Source organism: Oncorhynchus masou, chromosome 13, assembly GCF_036934945.1.
Source record: "Oncorhynchus masou masou isolate Uvic2021 chromosome 13, UVic_Omas_1.1, whole genome shotgun sequence".
Taxonomy (NCBI): domain Eukaryota; kingdom Metazoa; phylum Chordata; class Actinopteri; order Salmoniformes; family Salmonidae; genus Oncorhynchus; species Oncorhynchus masou.
Window position 1 is genome coordinate 97975249 of NC_088224.1, and position 25264 is coordinate 98000512.

General features: G+C 50.2%; 1 protein-coding gene across 1 annotated transcript in view; it reads right to left on the reverse strand.

Moving 5' to 3' along the window:
• LOC135553261 (contactin-5-like) overlaps positions 1-25264 on the reverse strand; it is a 447274-nt gene that overhangs the window by 346851 nt on the left and 75159 nt on the right. The window contains exon 4 of the mRNA XM_064985436.1: positions 3722-3925. Within this exon, the coding sequence (XP_064841508.1) occupies positions 3722-3925 (204 nt within the window). The remainder of the gene's footprint in view (positions 1-3721; positions 3926-25264) is intronic.

Consider the following 25264-nt stretch of genomic DNA (forward strand, 5'->3'; position numbering starts at 1 on the left):
TGATGAGCGGCGCTGCACTAGGTGATGATGAGCGGCGCTGCACTAGGTGATGATGAGCGGCGCTGCACTAGGTGATGATGAGCGGCGCTGCACTAGGTGATGATGAGCGCGCTGCACTAGGTGATGATGAGCGGCGCTGCACTAGGTGATGATGAGCGGCGTTGCACTAGGTGATGATGAGAGGCGCTGCACTAGGTGATGATGAGCGGCGCTGCACTAGGTGATGATGAGCGGCGCTGCACTAGGTGATGATGAGTGGCGCTGCACTAGGTGATGATGAGCGGCGCTGCACTAGGTGCACTAGGTGATGATGAGCGGCGCTGCACTAGGTGATGATGAGCGGCGCTGCACTAGGTGCACTAGGTGATGATGAGCGGCGCTGCACTAGGTGCACTAGGTGATGATGAGCGGCGCTGCACTAGGTGATGATGAGCGGCGCTGCACTAGGTGATGATGAGCGGCGCTGCACTAGGTGATGATGAGCGGCGCTGCACTAGGTGCACTAGGTGATGATGAGCGGCGTTGCACTAGGTGCACTAGGTGATGATGAGCGGCGTTGCACTAGGTGATGATGAGCGGCCCTGCACTAGGTGATGATGAGCGGCGTTGCACTAGGTGCACTAGGTGATGATGAGCGGCGCTGCACTAGGTGCACTAGGTGATGATGAGCGGCGTTGCACTAGGTGATGATGAGCGGCGCTGCACTAGGTGATGATGAGCGGCGTTGCACTAGGTGATGATGAGCGGCGCTGCACTAGGTGATGATGAGCGGCGTTGCACTAGGTGCACTAGGTGATGATGAGCGGCGCTGCACTAGGTGATGATGAGCGGCGTTGCACTAGGTGATGATGAGCGGCGCTGCACTAGGTGATGATGAGCGGCGCTGCACTAGGTGATGATGAGCGGCGTTGCACTAGGTGCACTAGGTGATGATGAGCGGCGCTGCACTAGGTGATGATGAGCGGCGCTGCACTAGGTGATGATGAGCGGCGCTGCACTAGGTGATGATGAGCGGCGCTGCACTAGGTGATGATGAGCGGCGCTGCACTAGGTGCACTAGGTGATGATGAGCGGCGCTGCACTAGGTGATGATGAGCGGCGCTGCACTAGGTGCACTAGGTGATGATGAGCGGCGCTGCACTAGGTGATGATGAGCGGCGCTGCACTAGGTGCACTAGGTGATGATGAGCGGCGCTGCACTAGGTGCACTAGGGGATGATGAGCGGCGCTGCACTAGGTGATGATGAGCGGCGCTGCACTAGGTGATGATGAGCGGCGCTGCACTAGGTGATGATGAGCGGCGTTGCACTAGGTGATGATGAGCGGCGTTGCACTAGGTGATGATGAGCGGCGTTGCACTAGGTGATGATGAGCGGCGCTGCACTAGGTGATGATGAGCGGCGTTGCACTAGGTGATGATGAGCGGCGCTGCACTAGGTGATGATGAGCGGCGCTGCACTAGGTGATGATGAGCGGCGTTGCACTAGGTGATGATGAGCGGCGCTGCACTAGGTGATGATGAGCGGCGCTGCACTAGGTGATGATGAGCGGCGCTACTAGGTGATGATGAGCGGCGTTGCACTAGGTGATGATGAGCGGCGCTGCACTAGGTGATGATGAGCGGCGTTGCACTAGGTGATGATGAGCGGCGCTGCACTAGGTGATGATGAGCGGCGCTGCACTAGGTGATGATGAGCGGCGCTGCACTAGGTGATGATGAGCGGCGCTGCACTAGGTGATGATGAGCGGCACTGCACTAGGTGATGATGAGCGGCGCTGCACTAGGTGCACTAGGTGATGATGAGCGGCGCTGCACTAGGTGATGATGAGCGGCGCTGCACTAGGTGATGATGAGCGTCGCTGCACTAGGTGATGATGAGCGCGCTGCACTAGGTGCACTAGGTGATGATGAGCGGCGCTGCACTAGGTGCACTAGGTGATGATGAGCGGCGCTGCACTAGGTGCACTAGGTGATGATGAGCGGCGCTGCACTAGGTGCACTAGGTGATGATGAGCGGCGCTGCACTAGGTGCACTAGGTGATGATGAGCGGCGCTGCACTAGGTGCACTAGGTGATGATGAGCGGCGCTGCACTAGGTGCACTAGGTGATGATGAGCGGCGCTGCACTAGGTGCACTAGGTGATGATGAGCGGCGCTGCACTAGGTGCAATAGGTGAAGATGAGCGGCGCTGCACTAGGTGATGATGAGCGGCGCTGCACTAGGTGATGATGAGCGCGCTGCACTAGGTGATGATGAGCGGCGCTGCACTAGGTGATGATGAGCGGCGCTGCACTAGGTGATGATGAGCGGCGCTGCACTAGGTGATGATGAGCGGCGCTGCACTAGGTGCACTAGGTGATGATGAGCGGCGCTGCACTAGGTGCACTAGGTGATGATGAGCGGCGCTGCACTAGGTGCACTAGGTGATGATGAGCGGCGCTGCACTAGGTGCACTAGGTGATGATGAGCGGCGCTGCACTAGGTGATGATGAGCGGCGCTGCACTAGGTGATGATGAGCGGCGCTGCACTAGGTGATGATGAGCGGCGCTGCACTAGGTGCACTAGGTGATGATGAGCGGCGCTGCACTAGGTGCACTAGGTGATGATGAGCGGCGCTGCACTAGGTGATGATGAGCGGCGCTGCACTAGGTGATGATGAGCGGCGCTGCACTAGGTGATGATGAGCGGCGCTGCACTAGGTGATGATGAGCGGCGCTGCACTAGGTGATGATGAGCGGCGCTGCACTAGGTGATGATGAGCGGCGCTGCACTAGGTGATGATGAGCGCCGCTGCACTAGGTGATGATGAGCGGCGCTGCACTAGGTGATGATGAGCGGCACTGCACTAGGTGATGATGAGCGGAGCTGCACTAGGTGATGATGAGCGATCCTCTGTGTAGCCAGATGTAGAGAGAGAGACACACCTGAATCCAACACCTCTCCTCTCCTTTCTCCAGCACCACCGTCCGAGCCTACACCCCTGAGAGGCTAACAGTATAAAAAGACCTAGCATCCCATTCACCAATGACAACTATTGATTCAGTTCATTTTATGCGGGAGAGATGATTTCCCTGACGGCTGGTTTGGCCAGGGCACATTGTGCGTGATTAGAGAAAGCCACAAATGATAAAGCTTCCTGACCATCTATTCTTGGCCACCAAGGGGAAAACACATTTTAAATGAATATCTGATGTATGCTTATGTAAACACATTACAGGAAGTGAAATATTAGACCACTTCCGGGTGGCGTGTCTGAGTTTTCATGTATTACAGTACCTAAATTTGCCATTAGGTTTCCACCTATATGAGGAGGGTACAGATTGTGAGGTATGAGGAGGCTGTCAGTGGTGTGTGTAGAGGGGTGAAGGGGTGTATCAGGGGCGTGTGTAGAGGGGTGAAGGGGTGTGTCAGGGGCGTGTGTAGAGGGGTGAAGGGGTGTGTCAGGGGCGTGTGTAGAGGGGTGAAGGGGTGTATCAGGGGCGTGTGTAGGGGGTGAAGGGGTGTGTCAGTGGCGTGTGTAGAGGGATGAAGGGGTGTGTCAGTGGCGTGTGTAGAGGGGTGAAGGGGTGTATCAGGGGCGTGTGTAGAGGGGTGAAGGGGTGTGTCAGCGGCGTGTGTAGAGGGATGAAGGGGTATGTCAGGGGCATGTGTAGAGGGATGAAGGGGTGTGTCAGGGGCGTGTGTAGAGGGATGAAGGGGTGTGTCAGGGGCGTCTCACCATCTGTTCTGAGTGTGAGTGGCGTGGGCGGGCTGAGGACCCTGGCGTTGGTCACCGTGTTCTTCACCAGACAGATGTAGCTGCCCACGTCGCTAGGCTGCACCTTGGACACGTACAGGTTGCCCGTTACCTGGGAGATGAACCGCCGGCTGTCCTCGGCCACAAACGATGGGAACTCGTTGAACACCCAGCTGTACATGATCTCTGGAGAGGAGGAGAGTACAGGAGGAGGAGACACGGAGAGGAGAGGAGACACGGAGAGGATAGGAGGAGGAGACACGGAGAGGAGGAGAGGATAGGAGGAGGAGACACGGAGAGGAGGAAGAGAGGAGACACGGAGGGGAACACAAAACAAACATAAATGAGTATACGGATGAGACTACTGTAGTCTACCTGAGAGAGGAGACCACATTACTGTAGTCTACTTGAGAGAGGAGACAGCATTACTGTAGTCTACCTGAGAGAGGACACCACACCACCGTAGTCTAACTGAGAGAGGACACCACATTACCGTAGTCTACCTGAGAGAGGAGACCACATTACCGTAGTCTACCTGAGAGAGGACACCACATTACTGTAGTCTACCTGAGAGAGGACACCACATTACTGTAGTCTACCAGAGAGAGGAGACCACATTACTGTAGTCTACCAGAGAGAAGACACCACATTACTGTAGTCTACCAGAGAGAGGACACCACATTACAATAGTCTACCTGAGAGAGGAGACCACATTACCGTAGTCTACCTGAGAGAGGAGACCACATTACTGTAGTCTAACTGAGAGAGGAGACAGCATTACTGTAGTCTACCTGAGAGAGGACACCACACCACCGTAGTCTAACTGAGAGAGGACACCACATTACCGTAGTCTACCTGAGAGAGGAGACCACATTACCGTAGTCTACCTGAGAGAGGACACCACATTACTGTAGTCTACCTGAGAGAGGACACCACATTACTGTAGTCTACCAGAGAGAGGAGACCACATTACTGTAGTCTACCAGAGAGAAGACACCACATTACTGTAGTCTACCAGAGAGAGGACACCACATTACCATAGTCTACCTGAGAGAGGAGACCACATTACCGTAGTCTACCTGAGAGAGGAGACCACATTACTGTAGTCTAACAGAGAGAGGACACCACATTACTGTAGTCTACCTGAGAGAGGACACCACATTACCGTAGTCTACCTGAGAGAGGAGACCACATAACCGTAGTCTACCAGAGAGAGGACACCACATTACCGTAGTCTACCTGAGAGAGGAGACCACATTACCGTAGTCTACCTGAGAGAGGACACCACATTACCGTAGTCTACCTGAGAGAGGAGACCACATTACCGTAGTCTACCTGAGAGAGGACACCACATTGCTGTAGTCTACCTGAGAGAGGACACCACATTACCGTAGTCTACCTGAGAGAGGAGACCACATTACCGTAGTCTACCTGAGAGAGGAGACCACATTACCGTAGTCTACCTGAGAGAGGAGACCACATTACCATAGTCTATCTGAGAGAGGACACCACATTACCGTAGTCTACCTGAGAGAGGACACCACATTACCGTAGTCTACCTGAGAGAGGACACCACATTACCGTAGTCTACCAGAGAGAGGAGACCACATTACCGTAGTCTACCAGAGAGAGGAGACCACATTGAGACCACATTACCGTAGTCTACCTGAGAGAGGACACCACATTACCGTAGTCTACCAGAGAGAGGACACCACATTACCGTAGTCTACCTGAGAGAGGAGACCACATTACCGTAGTCTACCTGAGAGAGGACACCAGTGTAAGACTGCTGCTGCTGTTACGTACTGTTAGATGCATTCATCTTAGATAGCTAGGTGAGACAACCACATATCACAGTCAAATATATAGAATACGAATAATCCATTCCAGCTAAACTATGGATACATCGACGAATAAGACATCCGAGGACATTCATATTTTACACACACATGAAGGTGCCCATAAGCACACATTTCTGATGAAAAACACAAATGTGAAAAAAGTGTTGATTTGGCATTTGGGAAATAAATTCTTCAACTCCTCATATCAACTGTTCAAATAGCACCCTATTCCCTATGTAGTGCACTACAACTACCAGGGCCGTCTGGTCTAAAGTAGTGCACTACTACTACCAGGGCCCTCTGGTCTAAAGTAGTGCACTACATAGGGAAATAAGGCTTCATTTGGGATGCAGGCTTAATCTTCTATGCTTTATAATAGAGCCAGACGCCGTAAGTAAAAAGCAAACAGCCAAGTCTCCTCCAACGTTATATTTTAATCAAAAGAAAAGTTGGATGTTAACATCACAAGTTGCTAGTCTTGAATTTGAATTATGATAAACAGAATGGGGTAGAACTCACTTTTTCTGGCTGGCAGACTCGGCAGCACAGATGTGCATACAAATGAATGATATAGAAATGATCTATATATAAATAAACTATATATATAAATATATATCAATTAAATATATATAAATTATCTCTATATGAATTAGATTTTCTTACAAATCCAAACCCCAATAAAGTAACAAGATTCCACACTGCCTGGGATTTTTATTTTTTGCTTTTGCCAATGAACTAAAATGTGTATTTTGATGTCTTATCAGGGCAGAGAGAGAGGCTGATATCATGATGTTCTGTCTTGTGTTTGTACATCCTATTTTTTTTATTTTATTTTTTATTTTTAATTTTTACCTTTATTTAACCAGGCAAGTCAGTTAAGAACAAATGCTTATTTTCAATGACGGCCTGGGAACAGTGGGTTAACTGCCTGTTCAGGGGCAGAACAACAGATTTGTACCTTGTCAGCTTGGGGGTTTGAACTCGCAAACTTCCGGTTACTAGTCCAACGCTCTAACCACTAGGCTACCCTGCTGCCCCATAAAGGTGCCATTTTGCGAGACAACAATGTGACTGACTCTTTAGATGCTTTACTAACAACTGTTGTTGTTGATGAAGTTCTGACCCCTCCAAGACAAAGAACAGTTTAATCCTATAGACAGAACAAATAACCGTAGATTGAATAAAAGTGTGCTAAGGCTTAAACCTCACAGGCACTGATATTGTTTTATGGAGTGCATGGACTATTAAAAAAAAGAAGAAATCACTCAATTCACTTGAAACTTGAGAATACATTTGGGAATACATTTATATTCAGGAAGAAGATTGACACAACTGGAAGAAACTGCTGCAACTGATACACTCAGTGATACACTCACCCAGTAGTTAACGTCACAGAAGCATATTCCTGCTGATCAGAAACCAGAACAACTCCCCTATACGGAGCCAAACTATTCCAGAACAACTCCCCTATACGGAGCCAAACTATTCCAGAACAACTCCCCTATACGGAGCCAAGCTATTTAAAAAAATACTCTGTTTCACATCCCACTGCGTCCACACTGAATCCTCCTACAACACAACACCAAATAATGAAGAATAAAATAACCTCTACATTTGTTTTATGTTCTCTGTATAACGTCTTCATTTATCCTCACTTTCATAACAGCTCTAAATAGCATTACTCACTAAAGGTGAAATCCGCAGTTCAAACGACAACAAAGCAGACACCCCACTACTGTTTCTGATACATTAGGGGTGATGGGGCTGAATAAATGTTATCTCTTTCAAATCTGTAGACAGCTATGGACACCGACTTACCATCTACGTACTGAATAAGTTCAAAATGATACGTTTAACCGTGTTTTGAGGCTTTACACTCTCTTTGTTTACAATTATATTGTGGACAAACAATGTAGCAAAACAACCTTATATTTTAGGTTCTGATGGGGTACGAGAGTTTAGCTAAATTCACGAGGCATACAATAAGTTATATTCTTCAACAATCAATCGCGATATGTCCTTCATTTTAAAGTCTCAAAATGGGTGTATTAATCACACATCGCCACGACTATGTTGATCCACAAACTCAACAAAGGTTTTATTGTTTAAACAGGATCAAACCTGCAAGTTCATTATTTGACATGACTTCTCATTGTTCTGTAGTCACCTTAACCTTCACATTAAATGCTAAATATTAATTCACTCAATCAAAACACTCCTGCTACAGCCTCTAGAACAGACAATCAAAACACTCCTGCTACAGCCTCTGTAACAGTCAATCAAAACACTCCTGCTACAGCCTCTAGAACAGTCAATCAAAACACTCCTTCTACAGCCTCTGTAACAGTCAATCAAAACACTCCTGCTACAGCCTCTGTAACAGTCAATCAAAACACTCCTGCTACAGCCTCTGAAACAGTCAATCAAAACACTCCTGCTACAGCCTCTAGAACAGACAATCAAAACACTCCTGCTACAGCCTCTAGAACAGTCAATCAAAACACTCCTGCTCCAGCCTCTGTAACAGTCAATCAAAACACTCCTGCTCCAGCCTCTGTAACAGTCAATCAAAACACTCCTGCTCCAGCCTCTACAAAAGTCAATCAAAACACTCCTGCTACAGCCTCTACAAAAGTCAATCAAAACACTCCTGCTCCAGCCTCTGTAACAGTCAATCAAAACACTCCTGCTCCAGCCTCTGTAACAGTCAATCAAAACACTCCTGCTCCAGCCTCTGTAACAGTCAATCAAAACACTCTTGCTCCAGCCTCTAGAACAGTCAATCAAAACACTCCTGCTACTGCCTCTAGAACAGACAATCAAAACACTCCTGCTACTGCCTCTAGAACAGTCAATCAAAACACTCCTGCTACAGCCTCTAGAACAGTCAATCAAAACACTCCTGCTACTGCCTCTAGAACAGTCAATCAAAACACTCCTGCTACTGCCTCTAGAACAGTCAATCAAAACACTCCTGCTACTGCCTCTAGAACAGTCAATCAAAACACTCCTGCTCCAGCCTCTGTAACACGAGGCACTCACTCCTTTTTGCCTTTCCCACAATCCTGCTCAATTTCTATACTGCTGTCTGTGTCCCAAATATAACATTATTCCCTATATATTGCCTATGGGCAAAAGTAGTGCACTACCCTATGGGTCCTGGTCAAAAGTAGGGCACTACCCTATGGGTCATGGTCAAACGTAGGGCACTACTTTTGACCACTGCTATGGGCCCTGGTCTAAAGTAGTGCACTATCAAGGGTTCCATTTAGAACACAGTCCTGTTCTGAAGGAGTAAATATGTTCTAACGGACTTTACATAATAGAAATCAGTATTGGCATTAGGCCCTAACCCTAACCCATTAGGCTAACCCCAACATAACCCTAACCCATTAGGCTAACCCTAACCTAACCCTAACCTAACCCTAACCCATTTGGCTAACCCCAACCTAACCCTAACCCATTAGGCTAACCCTAAGCTAACCCCAACCTAACCCTAACCCATTAGGCTAACCCTAACCTAACCCTAGCCCATTAGGCTAACCCTAACCTAATACTAACCTAACCCAAACGCATTAGGCTAACCCCAACCTAACCCTAACCCATTAGGCTAACCCCAACCTAACCCTAACCCATTAGGCTAACCCTACCCTAACCCTAACCCATTAGGCTAACCCTACCCTAACCCTAACCCATTAGGCTAACCCCAACCTAACACTAACCTAACCCTAACCCTAACCCATTAGGCTAACCCCAACCTAACCCTAACCCATTAGGCTAACCCTACCCTAACCCTAACCCATTAGGCTAACCCTACCCTAACCCTAACCCATTAGGCTAACCCTACCCTAACCCTAACCCATTAGGCTAACCCTAACCCATTAGGCTAACCCTAACCTAACCTTAACACTAACACATTAGGCTAACCCTAATCTAACCTAACCCATTAGGCTAACCCTAACCTAACCCTACCCTTAACCTAACCTAACCCTACCCTTAACCTAACCCGAACCTAACCTAACCCATTAGGCTAACCCTAACCTAACCCTAACCTAACCTAACCCCAACACATTAGGCTAACCCTAACCTAACCTAACCCTAACCTAACCCATTAGGCTAACCCTAACCTAACCCTAACCCTTTAGGCTAACCCTAACCTAAACTAACCTAACCCATTAGGTTAACCCTAACCTAACCCTAACCCATTAGGTTAACCCTAAACTAGCCCTAACCCTATCCTAACCTAACTCTAACCCATTAGGCTAACCCTAACCTAATCTAACCCATTAGGCTAACCCTAACCTAACCCTAACCTAACCCTAACCTAATCATAACCTATTAGGCTAACCCTAACCTAACCCTAACCTAACCCTAACCTAATCATAACCTATTAGGCTAATCCTAACCTAACCCTAACCTAACCTAATCTAACCCTAACCTAACCTAACCCGAACCTAACCTAACCCATTAGGCTAACCCTAACCTAACCCTAACCTAACCTAACCCCAACACATTAGGCTAACCCTAACCTAACCTAACCCTAACCTAACCCATTAGGCTAACCCTAACCTAACCCTAACCCTTTAGGCTAACCCTAACCTAACCCTAACCCATTAGGCTAACCCCAACCTAACACTAACCTAACCCTAACCCTAACCCATTAGGCTAACCCCAACCTAACCCTAACCCATTAGGCTAACCCTACCCTAACCCTAACCCATTAGGCTAACCCTACCCTAACCCTAACCCATTAGGCTAACCCTACCCTAACCCTAACCCATTAGGCTAACCCTAACCCATTAGGCTAACCCTAACCTAACCTTAACACTAACACATTAGGCTAACCCTAATCTAACCTAACCCATTAGGCTAACCCTAACCTAACCCTACCCTTAACCTAACCTAACCCTACCCTTAACCTAACCCGAACCTAACCTAACCCGAACCTAACCTAACCCATTAGGCTAACCCTAACCTAACCCTAACCTAACCTAACCCCAACACATTAGGCTAACCCTAACCTAACCTAACCCTAACCTAACCCATTAGGCTAACCCTAACCTAACCCTAACCCTTTAGGCTAACCCTAACCTAAACTAACCTAACCCATTAGGTTAACCCTAACCTAACCCTAACCCATTAGGTTAACCCTAAACTAGCCCTAACCCTATCCTAACCTAACTCTAACCCATTAGGCTAACCCTAACCTAATCTAACCCATTAGGCTAACCCTAACCTAACCCTAACCTAACCCTAACCTAATCATAACCTATTAGGCTAACCCTAACCTAACCCTAACCTAACCCTAACCTAATCATAACCTATTAGGCTAATCCTAACCTAACCCTAACCTAATCTAACCCTAACCTAACCTAACCTAACCCGAACCTAACCTAACCCATTAGGCTAACCCTAACCTAACCCTAACCTAACCTAACCCCAACACATTAGGCTAACCCTAACCTAACCTAACCCTAACCTAACCCATTAGGCTAACCCTAACCTAACCCTAACCCTTTAGGCTAACCCTAACCTAAACTAACCTAACCCATTAGGTTAATCCTAACCTAACCCTAACCCATTAGGTTAACCCTAAACTAGCCCTAACCCTATCCTAACCTAACTCTAACCCATTAGGCTAACCCTAACCTAATCTAACCCATTAGGCTAACCCTAACCTAACCCTAACCTAACCATTACCTATTAGGCTAATCCTAACCTAACCCTAACCTAATCTAACCCTAACCTAACCTAATCTAACCCTACCTAACCCCAACCTAACCCATTAGGCTAACCCTAACCTAATCATAACCTATTAGGCTAACCCTAACCTAACCCTAACCTAATCTAACCCTAGCCTAAGCCTAACCTAATCTAACCCTAACCTAAACCCAACCTAACCCTAACCCATTAGGCTAACCCTAACCTAACCAAACCCTAACCTAACCCCAACCTAACCCTAACCCATTAGGCTAACCCGAACCTAATCTATTCTAACCATAACCCATTAGGCTAACCCTAACCTAATCTAACCCTAACCTAATCTAACCTAACCCTAACCCATGTCAATCGCAACTGATCTTATTTCACAACCTGGCAGGCCAAGGTGTGATGTTTATTTAATTTCAATCAGACCGATCGGTTGACGTTCCTTCACACAGAACATTGGCTAGCTAGCGCTGCTGGGAAAAAGTGATGTAAAAATAAATATACAAACATTGAGTCAGAAATGAATACACCACGGCTATTAGACGCAGAGCGACAGAAAGCAACAGAGTAAATGGAAAATCTATTGCACAAGCGGAACAGTCAGAGTCATCAAGGTCTTTAGCTCTATAGGACTAGACGGGGACTTATTCATCAGGGGAATACTGTGTTGTGAACTGTTTTCAATCTTAAAAATGTTTCTGTCAGTGAACATCTGTGGCTGATTTCTACCCTCTCCCCGGTCCTACCATGAAATGTAATCTGGCATGGAGGCATGGAGGGAGGAGAGGAGAGGAGATGAGATGAGAGGACAAGAGAGGAGAGGAGTGGAGAGGACAAGATATGAGAGGAGAGGAGAAGAGAGGAGAGAACAAGAGTGGAGAGGAGAGGACAAGAGAGGAGAGGACAAGAGAGGAGAGGACAAGAGTGGAGAGGAGAGGACAAGAGTGGAGAGGAGAGGACAAGAGAGGAGAGGACAAGAGTGGAGAGGAGAGGACAAGAGTGGAGAGGAGAGGACAAGAGAGGAGAGGAGAGGACAAGAGAGGAGAGGAGAGGACAAGAGAGGAGAGGACAAGAGAGGAGAGGAGAGGACAAGAGTGGAGAGGAGAGGAGAGGACAAGAGTGGAGAGGAAAGGAGAGGAAAAGAGTGGAGAGGAGAGGACAAGAGTGGAGAGGAGAGGACAAGAGTGGAGATGAGATGAGAGAGGAGATGAGAGGAAAGGAGAGGAGAGGAGAGGAGAGGAGATGTCAAGTGGAGAGTACAAGAGTGGAGAGGAGAAGACAAGAGTGAGGAGGAGAGGACAAGAGTGAGGAGGAGAGGGGAGGATAGGACAAGAGAGGAGAGGACAAGAGTGGAGAGGAGATGACAAGAGTGGAGAGGAGATGACAAGAGTGGAGAGGAGAGGACAAGAGAGGAGAGGAGATGAGATGAGATGAGATGAGAGAGGAGAGGAGAGGACAAGAGTGGAGAGGAGAGGACAAGAGTGGAGAGGACAAGAGTGGAGAGGACAAGAGTGGAGAGGACAAGAGTGGAGAGGACAAGAGTGGAGAGGAGATGACAAGAGTGGAGGGGAGAGGACAAGAGAGGAGAGGAGAAGAGAGGAGAGGAGAAGAGAGGAGGAGAGAGGAGAGGACAAGAGTGGAGAGGAGAGGACAAGAGAGGAGAGGACAAGAGAGGAGAGGACAATAGTGGAGAGGACAAGAGTGGAAAGGACAGGAGAGGAGAGGAGAGGAAAAGAGTGGGGAGTACAAGAGTGGAGAGGAGAGGACAAGAGTGAGGAGGAGAGGACAAGAGTGAGGAGGAGAGGACAAGAGTGAGGAGGAGAGGACAAGAGTGAGGAGGAGAGGACAAGAGTGAGGAGGAGAGGAGAGGAGAGGACAAGAGTGGAGAGTACAAGAGTGGAGAGTACAAGAGTGGAGAGTACAAGAGTGGAGAGTACAGGACAAGAGTGAGGAGGAGAGGAGAGGATAGGAGTGGCGAGGACAAGAGTTGAGAGGACAAGAGTGGAGAGTACAAGAGTGGAGAGGTTAAGAGTGGAGAGGAGAGGACAAGAGTGGAGAGGAGAGGACAAGAGTGGAGAGGAGAGGACAAGAGAGGAGGAGAGGAGAGGAAAGGTAAAGAGTGGAGAGGACAAGAGTGGAGAGGAGAGGACAACAGTGGAGAGGAGAGGATTGGAGTGGAGTGGAGAGGAGTGGAGTGGAGTGGAGTGGAGAGAGGAGAGGAGTGGACAAAAGATGAGAGGAGTTGAGATGAGATGAGATGGGATGTGAGGTGGATTGGAGTGGAGTGGACTGGAGAGGAGAGGATAAGAGAGGAGAGGACAAGAGAGGAGTGGAGAAGAGAGGGGGAGAGGAAAGGAGAGGACAAGAGAGGAGTGGAGAGGAGAAGACAAGAGTGGAGAGGAAATGAGGGGAGAGTGCAATGAGGGGAGAGGAGAGGACAGGAGAGGACAGAAGAGGAGAGGTCAAAAGATGAGAGGAGTGGAGTGGAGAGGAGTGGAGAGGAGTGGAGTGGAGTGCTGGAGGGCAAGAGTGGAGAGGAGAAGACAAGAGAAGAGAGGAGAGGAGAGGAGAGGAGAGGAGAGGAGTGGAGTGGAGTGGAGTGCTGGAGGGCAAGAGTGGAGAGGACAAGAGTGAGAGGAGAGGACAAGAGAGGAGAGGAGATGAGATGAGAGGAGAGGATAAGATAGGGGAGGACAAGAGTGGAGAGGAGAGGACAAGAGAGGAGAGGAGATGAGATGAGAGGAGAGGAGAAGAGAGGAGAGGACAAGAGTGGAGAGGAGAGGACAAGAGAGGAGAGGACAAGAGAGGACAAGAGTGGAGAGGACAAGAGTGGAAAGGACAAGAGAGGAGAGGAGAGGAAAAGAGTGGGGAGTACAAGAGTGGAGAGGAGAGGACAAGAGTGAGGAGGAGAGGACAAGAGTGAGGAGGAGAGTACAAGAGTGAGGAGGAGAGGAGAGGAGAGGACAAGAGTGGAGAGTACAAGAGTGGAGAGTACAAGAGTGGAGAGTACAGGACAAGAGTGAGGAGGAGAGGAGAGGATAGGAGTGGCGAGGACAAGAGTGGAGAGGACAAGAGTGGAGAGGACAAGAGTGGAGAGGAGAGGACAAGAGTGGAGAGGAGAGGACAAGAGTGGAGAGGAGAGGACAAGAGAGGAGGAGAGGAGAGGAGAGGTAAAGAGTGGAGAGGACAAGAGTGGAGAGGAGAGGACAACAGTGGAGAGGAGAGGATTGGAGTGGAGTGGAGAGGAGAGAGGAGAGGAGTGGACAAGAGTGGAGAGGAGAGGACAAAAGATGAGAGGAGTTGAGATGAGATGAGATGGGATGTGAGGTGGATTGGAGTGGAGTGGAGTGGAGAGGAGAGGAGAGGATAAGAGAGGAGAGGACAAGAGAGGAGTGGAGAAGAGAGGGGGAGAGGAAAGGAGAGGACAAGAGAGGAGTGGAGAGGAGAGGACAAGAGTGGAGAGGAAATGAGGGGAGAGTGCAATGAGGGGAGAGGAGAGGACAGGAGAGGACAGAAGAGGAGAGGTCAAAAGATGAGAGGAGAGGAGTGGAGTGGAGAGGAGTGGAGAGGAGTGGAGTGGAGTGATGGAGGGCAAGAGTGGAGAGGAGAGGACAAGAGAAGAGAGGAGAGGAGAGGAGTGGAGTGGAGTGCTGGAGGGCAAGAGTGGAGAGGACAAGAGTGGAAAGGAGAAGAGAAGAGAGGAGAGGAGAGGAGAGTAGAAGAGAAGAGAAGAGAGGAGAGGAGAGGAGAGGTAAAGTGGAGAGTACAAGAGTGGAGAGGAGAGGACAGGAGTGAGGAGGAGAGGACAAGAGTTAGGAGGATAGGAGAGGAGAGGATAGGACAAGAGAGGAGAGGACAAGAGTGGAGAGGAGAGGACAAGAGAGGAGAGGAGAGGAGAGGAGAGGACAAGAGTGGAGAGGAGAGGACAAGAGAGGAGAGGACAAGAGTGGAGAGGACAAGAGTGAGAAGAGAGGAAAAGAGAGGCGAGGAGATGAGATGAGAGGAGAGGAGAAGATAGGAGAGGACAAGAGTGGAGAGGAGAGGACAAGAGAGGAGAGGACAAGAGAGGAGAGGACAAGAGTGGAGAGGACAAGGGTGGAGAGGACAAGGGTGGAAAGGACAGGAGAGGAGAGGAAAAGAGTGGGGAGTACAAGAGTGGAGAGGAGAGGACAAGGGTGAGGAGGAGAGGAGAGGAGAGGAGAGGAGAGGACCAGAGTGGAGAGGAGATGACAAGAGTGGAGAGGAGATGACAAGAGTGGAGAGGAGATGACAAGAGAGGAGTGGAGATGAGATGAGATGAGAGGAGAGGACAAGAGTGGAGAGGAGAGGACAAGAGAGGAGAGGACAAGAGTGAGAGGAGAGGACAAGAGAGGAGAGGAGATGAGATGAGAGGAGAGGAGAAGATAGGAGAGGACAAGAGTGGAGAGGAGTGTAGAGGATAAGAGAGGAGAGGACAAGAGAGGAGTGGAGAAGAGAGGGGGAGAGGAAAGGAGAGGACAAGAGAGGAGTGGAGAGGAGAGGACAAGAGTGGAGAGGACAAGAGGGGAGAGGACAAGAGAGGAGAGGACAAGAGAGGAGAGGACAAGAGTGGAGAGGACAAGAGTGGAAAGGACAGGAGAGGAGAGGAAAAGTGTGGGGAGTACAAGAGTGGAGAGGAGAGGACAAGGGTGAAGAGGAGAGGAGAGGACAAGAGTGGAGAGTACAAGAGTGGAGAGGAGAGGACAAGAGTGAGGAGGAGAGTAGAGGACAAGAGTGGAGAGGACAAGAGTGGAGAGGACAAGAGTGGAGAGGACAAGAGTGGAGAAGACAAGAGTGGAGAGGACAAGAGTGGAGAGGAGAGGACAAGAGTGGAGAGGACAAGAGTGGAGAGGAGAGGACAAGAGTGGAGAGGAGAGGACAAGAGTGGAGAGGAGAGGACAAGAGTGGAGAGGACAAACTGTTCGCTGCTCTGGCCCCCCAATGGTGGAACAAACTCCCTCACGACGCCAGGACAGCGGAGTCAATCACCACCTTCCGGAAACACCTGAAACCCCACCTCTTCAAGGAATACCTAGGATAGGATAAAGTAATCCTTCTCACCCCCCCCCCCCTTAAATGATTTAGATGCACTATTGTAAAGTGGCTGTTCCACTGGATGTCAGAAGGTGAATTCACCAATTTGTAAGTCGCTCTGGATAAGAGCGTCTGCTAAATGACTTAAATGTAAATGTAAATGTAAGGACAAGAGTGGAGAGGAGAGGACAAGAGTGGAGAGGAGAGGACAAGAGAGGAGAGGAGAGGAGAGGCGAGGAGAGGAGAGGAGGAGAGGAGAGGTAAAGAGTGGAGAGGACAAGAGTGGAGAGGAGAGGACAACAGTGGAGAGGAGATGAGTGGAGTGGAGAGGAGTGGAGTGGAGAGGAGAGAGGAGAGGAGTGGACAAGAGTGGAGAGGAGAGGACAAAAGATGAGAGGAGTTGAGAGGAGATGAGATGGGATGTGAGGTGGAGTGGAGTGGAGTGGAGTGGAGAGGAGAGTAGAGGATAAGAGAGGAGAGGACAAGAGAGGAGTGGAGAAGAGAGGGGGAGAGGAAAGGAGAGGGCAAGAGAGGAGTGGAGAGGAGAGGACAAGAGTGGAGAGGAAATGAGGGGAGAGTGCAATGAGGGGAGAGGAGAGGACAGGAGAGGACAGAAGAGGAGAGGTCAAAAGATGAGAGGAGAGGAGTGGAGTGGAGAGGAGTGGAGAGGAGTGGAGTGGAGTGATGGAGGGCAAGAGTGGAGAGGAGAGGACAAGAGAAGAGAGGAGAGGAGAGGAGAGGAGAGGAGTGGAGAGGAGTGCTGGAGGGCAAGAGTGGAGAGGACAAGAGTGGAAAGGAGAAGAGAAGAGAGGAGAGGAGAGTAGAAGAGAAGAGAAGAGAAGAGAAGAGAGGAGAGGAGAGGTAAAGTGGAGAGTACAAGAGTGGAGAGGAGAGGACAAGAGTGAGGAGGAGAGGACAAGAGTTAGGAGGATAGGAGAGGAGAGGATAGGACAAGAGAGTAGAGGACAAGAGTGGAGAGGAGAGGACAAGAGTGGAGAGGAAATGAGGGGAGAGTGCAATGAGGGGAGAGGAGAGGACAGGAGGGGACAGAAGAGGAGAGGACAAAAGATGAGAGGAGAGGAGTGGAGTGGAGTGGAGTGCTGGAGGGCAAGAGTGGATAGGAGAGGACAAGAGAAGCGAGGAGAGGAGGAGAGGAGAGGAGTGGAGTGGTGTGGAGAGGAGAGCTGGAGTGCAAGAGTGGAGAGGACAAGAGTGGAAAGGAGAAGAGAAGAGAAGAGAAGAGAGGAGAAGAGAAGAGAGGAGAAGAGAAGAGAGGAGAGGAGGAGAGGATAGGAGAGGAGAGGAAAGGAGAGTACAAGAGTGGAGAGGAGAGGACAAAAGATGAGGAGAGGAGGGGAGAGTAGATGAGAGGAGAGGAGATGAGAGGAGAGAAGGGGAGAGGACAGGAGAGGAGAGGACAAGAGAGGACAAGAGAGGAGAGGACAAGAGAGGACAAGAGAGGAGAGGACAAGAGAGGAGAGGACAAGAGAGGACAAGAGAGGAGAGGACAAGAGAGGAGAGGACAAGAGAGGAGAGGACAAGAGAGGAGAGGACAAGAGAGGAGAGGACAAGAGAGGAGAGGAGAGGAGATGAGAGGAGAAGCGTGGAGAGGACAGGATAGGACAAGAGAGGGGAGGAAATGAGATGAGATCAGATCAGAGGAGTGGAATGGAGTGGAGTGGAGATGAGATGAGATGAGATGAGAAGGGATGTGAGGTGGATTGGAGTGGAGTGGAGTGGATAGGAGAGGATAAGAGAGGAGAGGACAAGAGAGGAGTGGAGAGGAGAGGGGAGAGGAAAGGAGAGGACAAGAGAGGAGTGGAGAGGAGAGGACAAGAGTGGAGAGGAGAGGAAATGAGGGGAGAGTGCAATGAGGGGAGAGGAGAGGACAGGAGAGGACAGAAGAGGAGAGGACCAGAGAGGAGAGGAGTGGAGTGGAGAGGAGTGGAATGGAGAGGAGTGCTGGAGGGCAAGAGTGGAGAGGAGAGGACAAGAGAAGAGAAGAGGAGAGGAGAGGAGAGGAAAGGAGAGGAGAGGAGAGCTGGAGGGCAAGAGTGGAGAGGACAAGAGTGGAAAGGAGAAGAGAAGAGAGGAGAGGAGAGTAGAAGAGAAGAGAAGAGAAGAGAAGAGAGGAGAGGAGAGGAGAGGTAAAGTGGAGAGTACAAGAGTGGAGAGGAGAGGACAAGAGTGAGGAGGAGAGGACAAGAGTTAGGAGGATAGGAGAGGAGAGGATAGGACAAGAGAGGAGAGGACAAGAGTGGAGAGGAGAGGACAGGAGGGGACAGAAGAGGAGAGGACAAAAGATGAGAGGAGAGGAGTGGAGTGGAGTGGAGTGCTGGAGGGCAAGAGTGGATAGGAGAGGACAAGAGAAGAGAGGAGAGGAGGAGAGGAGAGGAGAGGAGAGGAGTGGAGTGGAGTGGAGAGGAGAGCTGGAGTGCAAGAGTGGAGAGGACAAGAGTGGAAAGGAGAAGAGAAGAGAAGAGAAGAGAGGAGAAGAGAAGAGAGGAGAAGAGAAGAGAGGAGAGGAGGAGAGGAGAGGAGAGGAAAGGAGAGTACAAGAGTGGAGAGGAGAGGACAAAAGATGAGGAGAGGAGAGGAGAGTAGATGAGAGGAGAGGAGATGAGAGGAGAGAAGGGGAGAGGACAGGAGAGGAGAGGACAAGAGAGGACAAGAGAGGAGAGGACAAGAGAGGACAAGAGAGGAGAGGACAAGAGAGGACAAGAGAGGAGAGGACAAGAGAGGAGAGGACAAGAGAGGAGAGGACAAAAGAGGAGAGGACAAGAGAGGAGAGGAGAGGAGAGGAGAGGAGAGGAGATGAGAGGAGAAGCGTGGAGAGGACAGGATAGGACAAGAGAGGGGAGGAAATGAGATGAGATCAGATCAGAGGAGTGGAATGGAGTGGAGTGGAGTGGAGATGAGATGAGATGAGATGAGATGGGATGTGAGGTGGATTGGAGTGGAGTGGAGTGGATAGGAGAGGATAAGAGAGGAGAGGACAAGAGAGGAGTGGAGAGGAGAGGGGAGAGGAAAGGAGAGGACAAGAGAGGAGTGGAGAGGAGAGGAGAGGACAAGAGTGGAGAGGAGAGGAAATGAGGGGAGAGTGCAATGAGGGGAGAGGAGAGGACAGGAGAGGACAGAAGAGGAGAGGACCAGAGAGGAGAGGAGTGGAGTGGAGTGGAGAGGAGTGGAATGGAGAGGAGTGCTGGAGGGCAAGAGTGGAGAGGAGAGGACAAGAGAAGAGAAGAGGAGAGGAGAGGAGAGGAGAGGAGAGCTGGAGGGCAAGAGTGGAGAGGACAAGAGTGGAAAGGAGAGGAGAGGAGAGGAGAGGAGAGGAGAGGAGAGGAGAGGAGAGGAGAGGAGAGGAGAGGAGAGGAGAAGAGTGGATAGGAGAGGAAAGGAGAGTACAAGAGTGGAGAGGAGAGGACAAAAGATGAGGAGAGGAGAGGAGAGTAGATGAGAGGAGAGGAGATGAGAGGAGAGAAGGGGAGAGGACAGGAGAGGAGAGGACAAGAGAGGACAAGAGAGGAGAGGACAAGAGAGGAGAGGACAAGAGAGGAGAGGACAAGAGAGGAGAGGACAAGAGAGAGGAGAGGACAAGAGAGAGGAGAGGACAAGAGAGGAGAGGACAAGAGAGGAGAGGACAAGAGAGGAGAGGACAAGAGAGGAGAGGAGAGGATAGGAGAGGAGAGGAGAGGAGAGGAGAGGAGAGGAGATGAGAGGAGAGAAGGGGAGAGGAGAGGAGAGGACAAGAGAGGACAAGAGAGGAGAGGACAAGAGAGGAGAGTACAAGAGTGGAGAGGAGAGGACAAAAGATGAGGAGAGGAGAGGAGAGTAGATGAGAGGAGAGGAGATGAGAGGAGAGAAGGGGAGAGGACAGGAGAGGAGAGGACAAGAGAGGACAAGAGAGGAGAGGACAAGAGAGGAGAGGACAAGAGAGGAGAGGAGAGGACAAGAGAGGAGAGGACAAGAGAGGAGAGGACAAGAGAGGAGAGGAGATGAGAGGAGAGGAGAGGAGAGGAGAGGAGAGGAGAGGAGAGGAGAGGAGAGGAGAGGAGAGGAGAGGAGAAGTGTGGAGAGGGCAGGATAGGACAAGCGAGGGGAGGAAATGAGATGAGATCAGAGGAGTGGAGTGGAGAGGAAATAAGGGAAGAGGAGAGGAGAAGAGAAGAGAAGAGAAGAGAGGAGTGGAGAGGAAAGGAGAGGACAAGAGTGGAAAGGAGAGGAGAGGACAATAGAGTACAAGAGTGGAGAGGAGAGGACAAAAGATGAGGAGAGGAGAGGAGAGGAGATGAGAGGAGAGAAGGGGAGAGGACAGGAGAGGAGAGGACAAGAGAGGAGAGGACAAGAGAGGAGAGGACAAGAGAGGAGAGGACAAGAGAGAGGACAAGAGAGGAGAGGAGAGGAGAGGAGAGGAGAGGACAAGAGAGGGGAGGACAAGAGAGGAGAGGACCAGAGAGGAGAGGACAAGAGAGGAGAGGAGAGGATAGGAGAGGAGAGGAGAGGAGAGGAGATGAGAGGAGAGGAGAAGTGTGGAGAGGGCAGGATAGGACAAGCGAGGGGAGGAAATGAGATGAGATCAGAGGAGTGGAGTGGAGTGGAGAGGAAATAAGGGAAGAGGAGAGGAGAAGAGAAGAGAAGAGAAGAGAAGAGAATAGAAGAGAAGAGAAGAGAGGAAAGGAGAGGACAAGAGTGGAAAGGAGAGGAGAGGACAAGAGTGGAGAAGAGAGGAGAGGACAAGAGTGGAGAGGAGAGGAGAGGACAAGAGTGGAGAGGAGAGGACAAAAGATGAGGAGAGGAGAGGACAAAAGATGAGAGGAGAGGAGAGGACGGGAGAGGACAAGAGATGAGAGGAGATGAGATGAGTGGCGAGGAGAGGAGAGGACAAGAGAGGAGAGGAGATGAGATGAGATAAGTGGAGAGGAGAGGAGAGGAGAGGAGAGGAGATGAGAGGAGAGAAGGGGAGAGGACAGGACAGGAGAGGACAAGAGAGGACAAGAGAGGAGAGGACAAGAGAGGAGAGGACAAGAGAGGAGAGGACAAGAGAGAGGACAAGAGAGGAGAGGAGAGGACAAGAGAGGAGAGGACAAGAGAGGAGAGGACAAGAGAGGAGAGGACAAGAGAGGAGAGGACAAGAGAGGAGAGGACAAGAGAGGAGAGGAGAGGAGAGGAGAGGAGAGGAGAGGAGAGGAGAGGAGAGGAGAGGAGAGGAGAGGAGAGGAGAGGAGAGGAGAGGAGAGGAGAAGTGTGGAGAGGGCAGGATAGGACAAGCGAGGGGAGGAAATGAGATGAGATCAGAGGAGTGGAGTGGAGAGGAAATAAGGGAAGAGGAGAGGAGAAGAGAAGAGAAGAGAAGAGAGGAGTGGAGAGGAAAGGAGAGGACAAGAGTGGAAAGGAGAGGAGAGGACAATAGAGTACAAGAGTGAAGAGGAGATGACAAAAGATGGGGAGAGGAGAGGAGAGGAGATGAGAGGAGAGAAGGGGAGAGGACAAGAGAGGAGAGGACAAGAGAGGAGAGGACAAGAGAGGAGAGGACAAGAGAGGAGAGGACAAGAGAGGAGAGGAGAGGAGAGGACAAGAGAGGGGAGGACAAGAGAGGAGAGGACAAGAGAGGAGAGGACAAGAGAGGAGAGGACAAGAGAGGAGAGGACAAGCGAGGAGAGGAGAGGATAGGAGAGGAGAGGAGAGGAGAGGAGAGGAGAGGAGATGAGAGGAGAGGAGAAGTGTGGAGAGGGCAGGATAGGACAAGCGAGGGGAGGAAATGAGATGAGATCAGAGGAGTGGAGTGGAGTGGAGAGGAAATAAGGGAAGAGGAGAGGAGAAGAGAAGAGAAGAGAAGAGAGGAGTGGAGTGGAGAGGAAAGGAGAGGACAAGAGTGGAAAGGAGAGGGCAAGAGTGGAGAGGAGAGGAGAGGAGAGGAGAGGAGAAGAGGTGTGGAGAGGATATGAGAGGAGAGGAGAGGAGAAGAGAAGAGTGGCAAGGAGAGGAAAGGAAAGGAGAGGACAAGAGTGGAAAGGAGAGGACAAATGATGAGGAGAGGAGAGGACAAGAGATGAGATGAGAGGACAAGAGAGGAGAGGAAATGAGATGAGAGGAGTAGAGAGGAGAGGAGAGGACAAAAGATGAGGAGAGGACAAAAGATGAGGAGAGGAGATGAGAGGAGATGAGATGAGAGGAGATGAGATGAGATGAGAGGAGAGGAGAGAAGTGTGGCGAGGACAGGAGAGGACAAGAGAGGAGAGGAGAGGACATGAGATGAGAGGAGTGGAAAGGAGAGGAGAGGAGAAGTGTGGAGAGGACAGGAGAGGACAAAAGATGAGATGAGAGGAGATGAGAGGAGATGAGATGAGATGAGAGGAGAGGAGAGAAGTGTGGCGAGGAGAGGAGAGGACATGAGATGAGAGGAGAGGAGAGGAGAGGAGGAGAGGAGAGGAGGAGAGGAGAGGAATAGAGAGGGGAGGAGAGGAAAGAGGTAGAGAGGATGTGAGAAGAATGGAGAGGGGAGGAGAGGAGGAGTATCTGAGGCTGACAGGCTCTTGGCAAGCCATCCTGAGGGGCCACTCCAGCCGTTGAACAGTGGGATGCTGGAAGAGAGCTGAGCCAAACAGAAAGTGTACATCCCAAATGTCACCCTATTTCATATTTAGTGCACTACTATTGACTAGTGCCCATAAGCGCTTGTCAAAAGTAGTGCACTTTATAGGCAATAGGGTGACATTTGGGATGCATTCAAAAAACCTAGATGATTCATGACCAAGGAGATCAGATCAACTAAAGCAGAGCGTACATTAGAGGACAACTGCAGTGAGATGTGAGATATGTCATTAAAGTTTGTCACCTCCCACACACACTACCGCTGTGTCTGCGTGAAAAAATAATGGATTTAAATTTCTAATGACCCGGTAAATTACCCGGTCAATTTGAGCTCTTGGGTCAAATTGAGCGTCCACTGTGAAAAAAATCACAGTTGTAGAATGATAGCTAGGCTAACATGACAAATGATAGCTAAGCTAGCATGATAAATGATAGGTAGGCTAACATGACAAAGGATAGCTAGGCTAACATGATAAATGATAGCTACGAGATGTCATGTCATGTGTCCTAAATGTCACTCAACTCCCTTTATAGATGCATCCTAAATGTCACTCAATTCCCTTTATAGAGACGGCAGGTAGCCTAGTGGTTAGAGGAGACAGGTAGCCTAGTGGTTAGAGGAGGCAGGTAGCCTAGTGGTTAGAGGAGGCAGGTAGCCTAGTGGTTAGAGGAGGCAGGTAGCCTAGTGGTTAGAGGAGGCAGGTAGCCTAGTGGTTAGAGGAGGCAGGTAGCCTAGTGGTTAGAGGAGTCAGGTAGCCTAGTGGTTAGAGGAGTCAGGTAGCCTAGTGGTTAGAAGAGACAGGTAGCCTAGTGGTTAGAGGAGGCAGGTAGCCTAGTGGTTAGAGGAGGCAGGTAGCCTAGTGGTTAGAGGAGGCAGGTAGCCTAGTGGTTAGAGGAGTCAGGTAGCCTAGTGGTTAGAGAAGGCAGGTAGCCTAGTGGTTAGAGGAGACAGGTAGCCTAGTGGTTAGAGGAGGCAGGTAGCATAGTGGTTAGAGGAGGCAGGTAGCCTAGTGGTTAGAGGAGGCAGGTAGCCTAGTGGTTAGAGGAGGCAGGTAGCCTAGTGGTTAGAGGAGGCAGGTAGCCTAGTGGTTAGAGGAGGCAGGTCGCCTTGTGGTTAGAGGAGGCAGGTAGCCTAATGGTTAGAGGAGACAGGTAGCCTAGTGGTTAGAGGAGGCAGGTAACCTAGTGGTTAGAGGAGGCAGGTAGCCTAGTGGTTAGAGGAGGCAGGTAGTCTAGTGGTTAGAGGAGGCAGGTAGCCTAGTGGTTAGAGGGGGCAGGGTAGCCTAGTGGTTAGAGGAGGCAGGGTAGCCTAGTGGTTAGAGGAGGCAGGTAGCCTAGTGGTTAGAGGAGGCAGGTAGCCTAGTGGTTAGAGGAGGCAGGTAGCCTAGTGGTTAGAGGAGGCAGGTGGCCTAGTGGTTAGAGGAGGCAGGTAGCCTAGTGGTAAGAGGAGGCAGGTAGCCTAGTGGTTAGAGCATGCAGGTAGCCTAGTGGTTAGAGGAGGCAGGTAGCCTAGTGGTTAGAGGAGGCAGGTAGCCTTGTGGTTAGAGGAAGCAGGTAGCCTAGTGGTTAGAGGAGACATGTAGCCTAGTGGTTAGAGGAGGCAGGTAGCCTAGTGGTTAGAGGAGGCAGGTAGCCTAGTGGTTAGAGGAGACAGGTAGCCTAGTGGTTAGAGGAGGCAGGTAACCTAGTGGTTAGAGGAGGCAGGTAGCCTAGTGGTTAGAGGAGGCAGGTAGTCTAGTGGTTAGAGCGTTGGCCCAGTAACTGAAAGGTTGAAGGAATGAATCCCTGAGCTGACAAGGTAAAAATCTGTCATTCTGCCACTGAACAATGCAGTTAACCCACTGTTCCCCGGTAGGCCGTCATTGTAAATAAGAATAAAGGTTAAATAAATAAAACATATAGAGTGCAGTACTTTTACTAAGGCCCAGCACTGGTCAGAAGTAGTACACTTTTTAGAGAATAGTGTGAAATTTGGAAGGCACTTTGGTCTTCACTGCAGAGGGCTGAGCTCAGCAGACATCATCCTGCTGTTGTTTGGTCTGTGCTGCAGAGGGCTGAGCTCAGCAGAAATCATCCTGCTGTTGATTGGTCTGTGCTGCAGAGGGCTGAGCTCAGCAGAAATCATCCTGCTGTTGTTTGGTCTGTGCTGCAGAGGGCTGAGCTCAATAGAAATCATCCTGCTGTTGATTGGTCTGTGCTGCAGAGGGCTGAGCTCAATAGAAATCATCCTGCTGTTGATTGGTCTGTGCTGCAGAGGGCTGAGCTCAATAGAAATCATCCTGCTGTTGTTTGGTCTGTGCTGCAGAGGGCTGAGCTCAATAGAAATCATCCT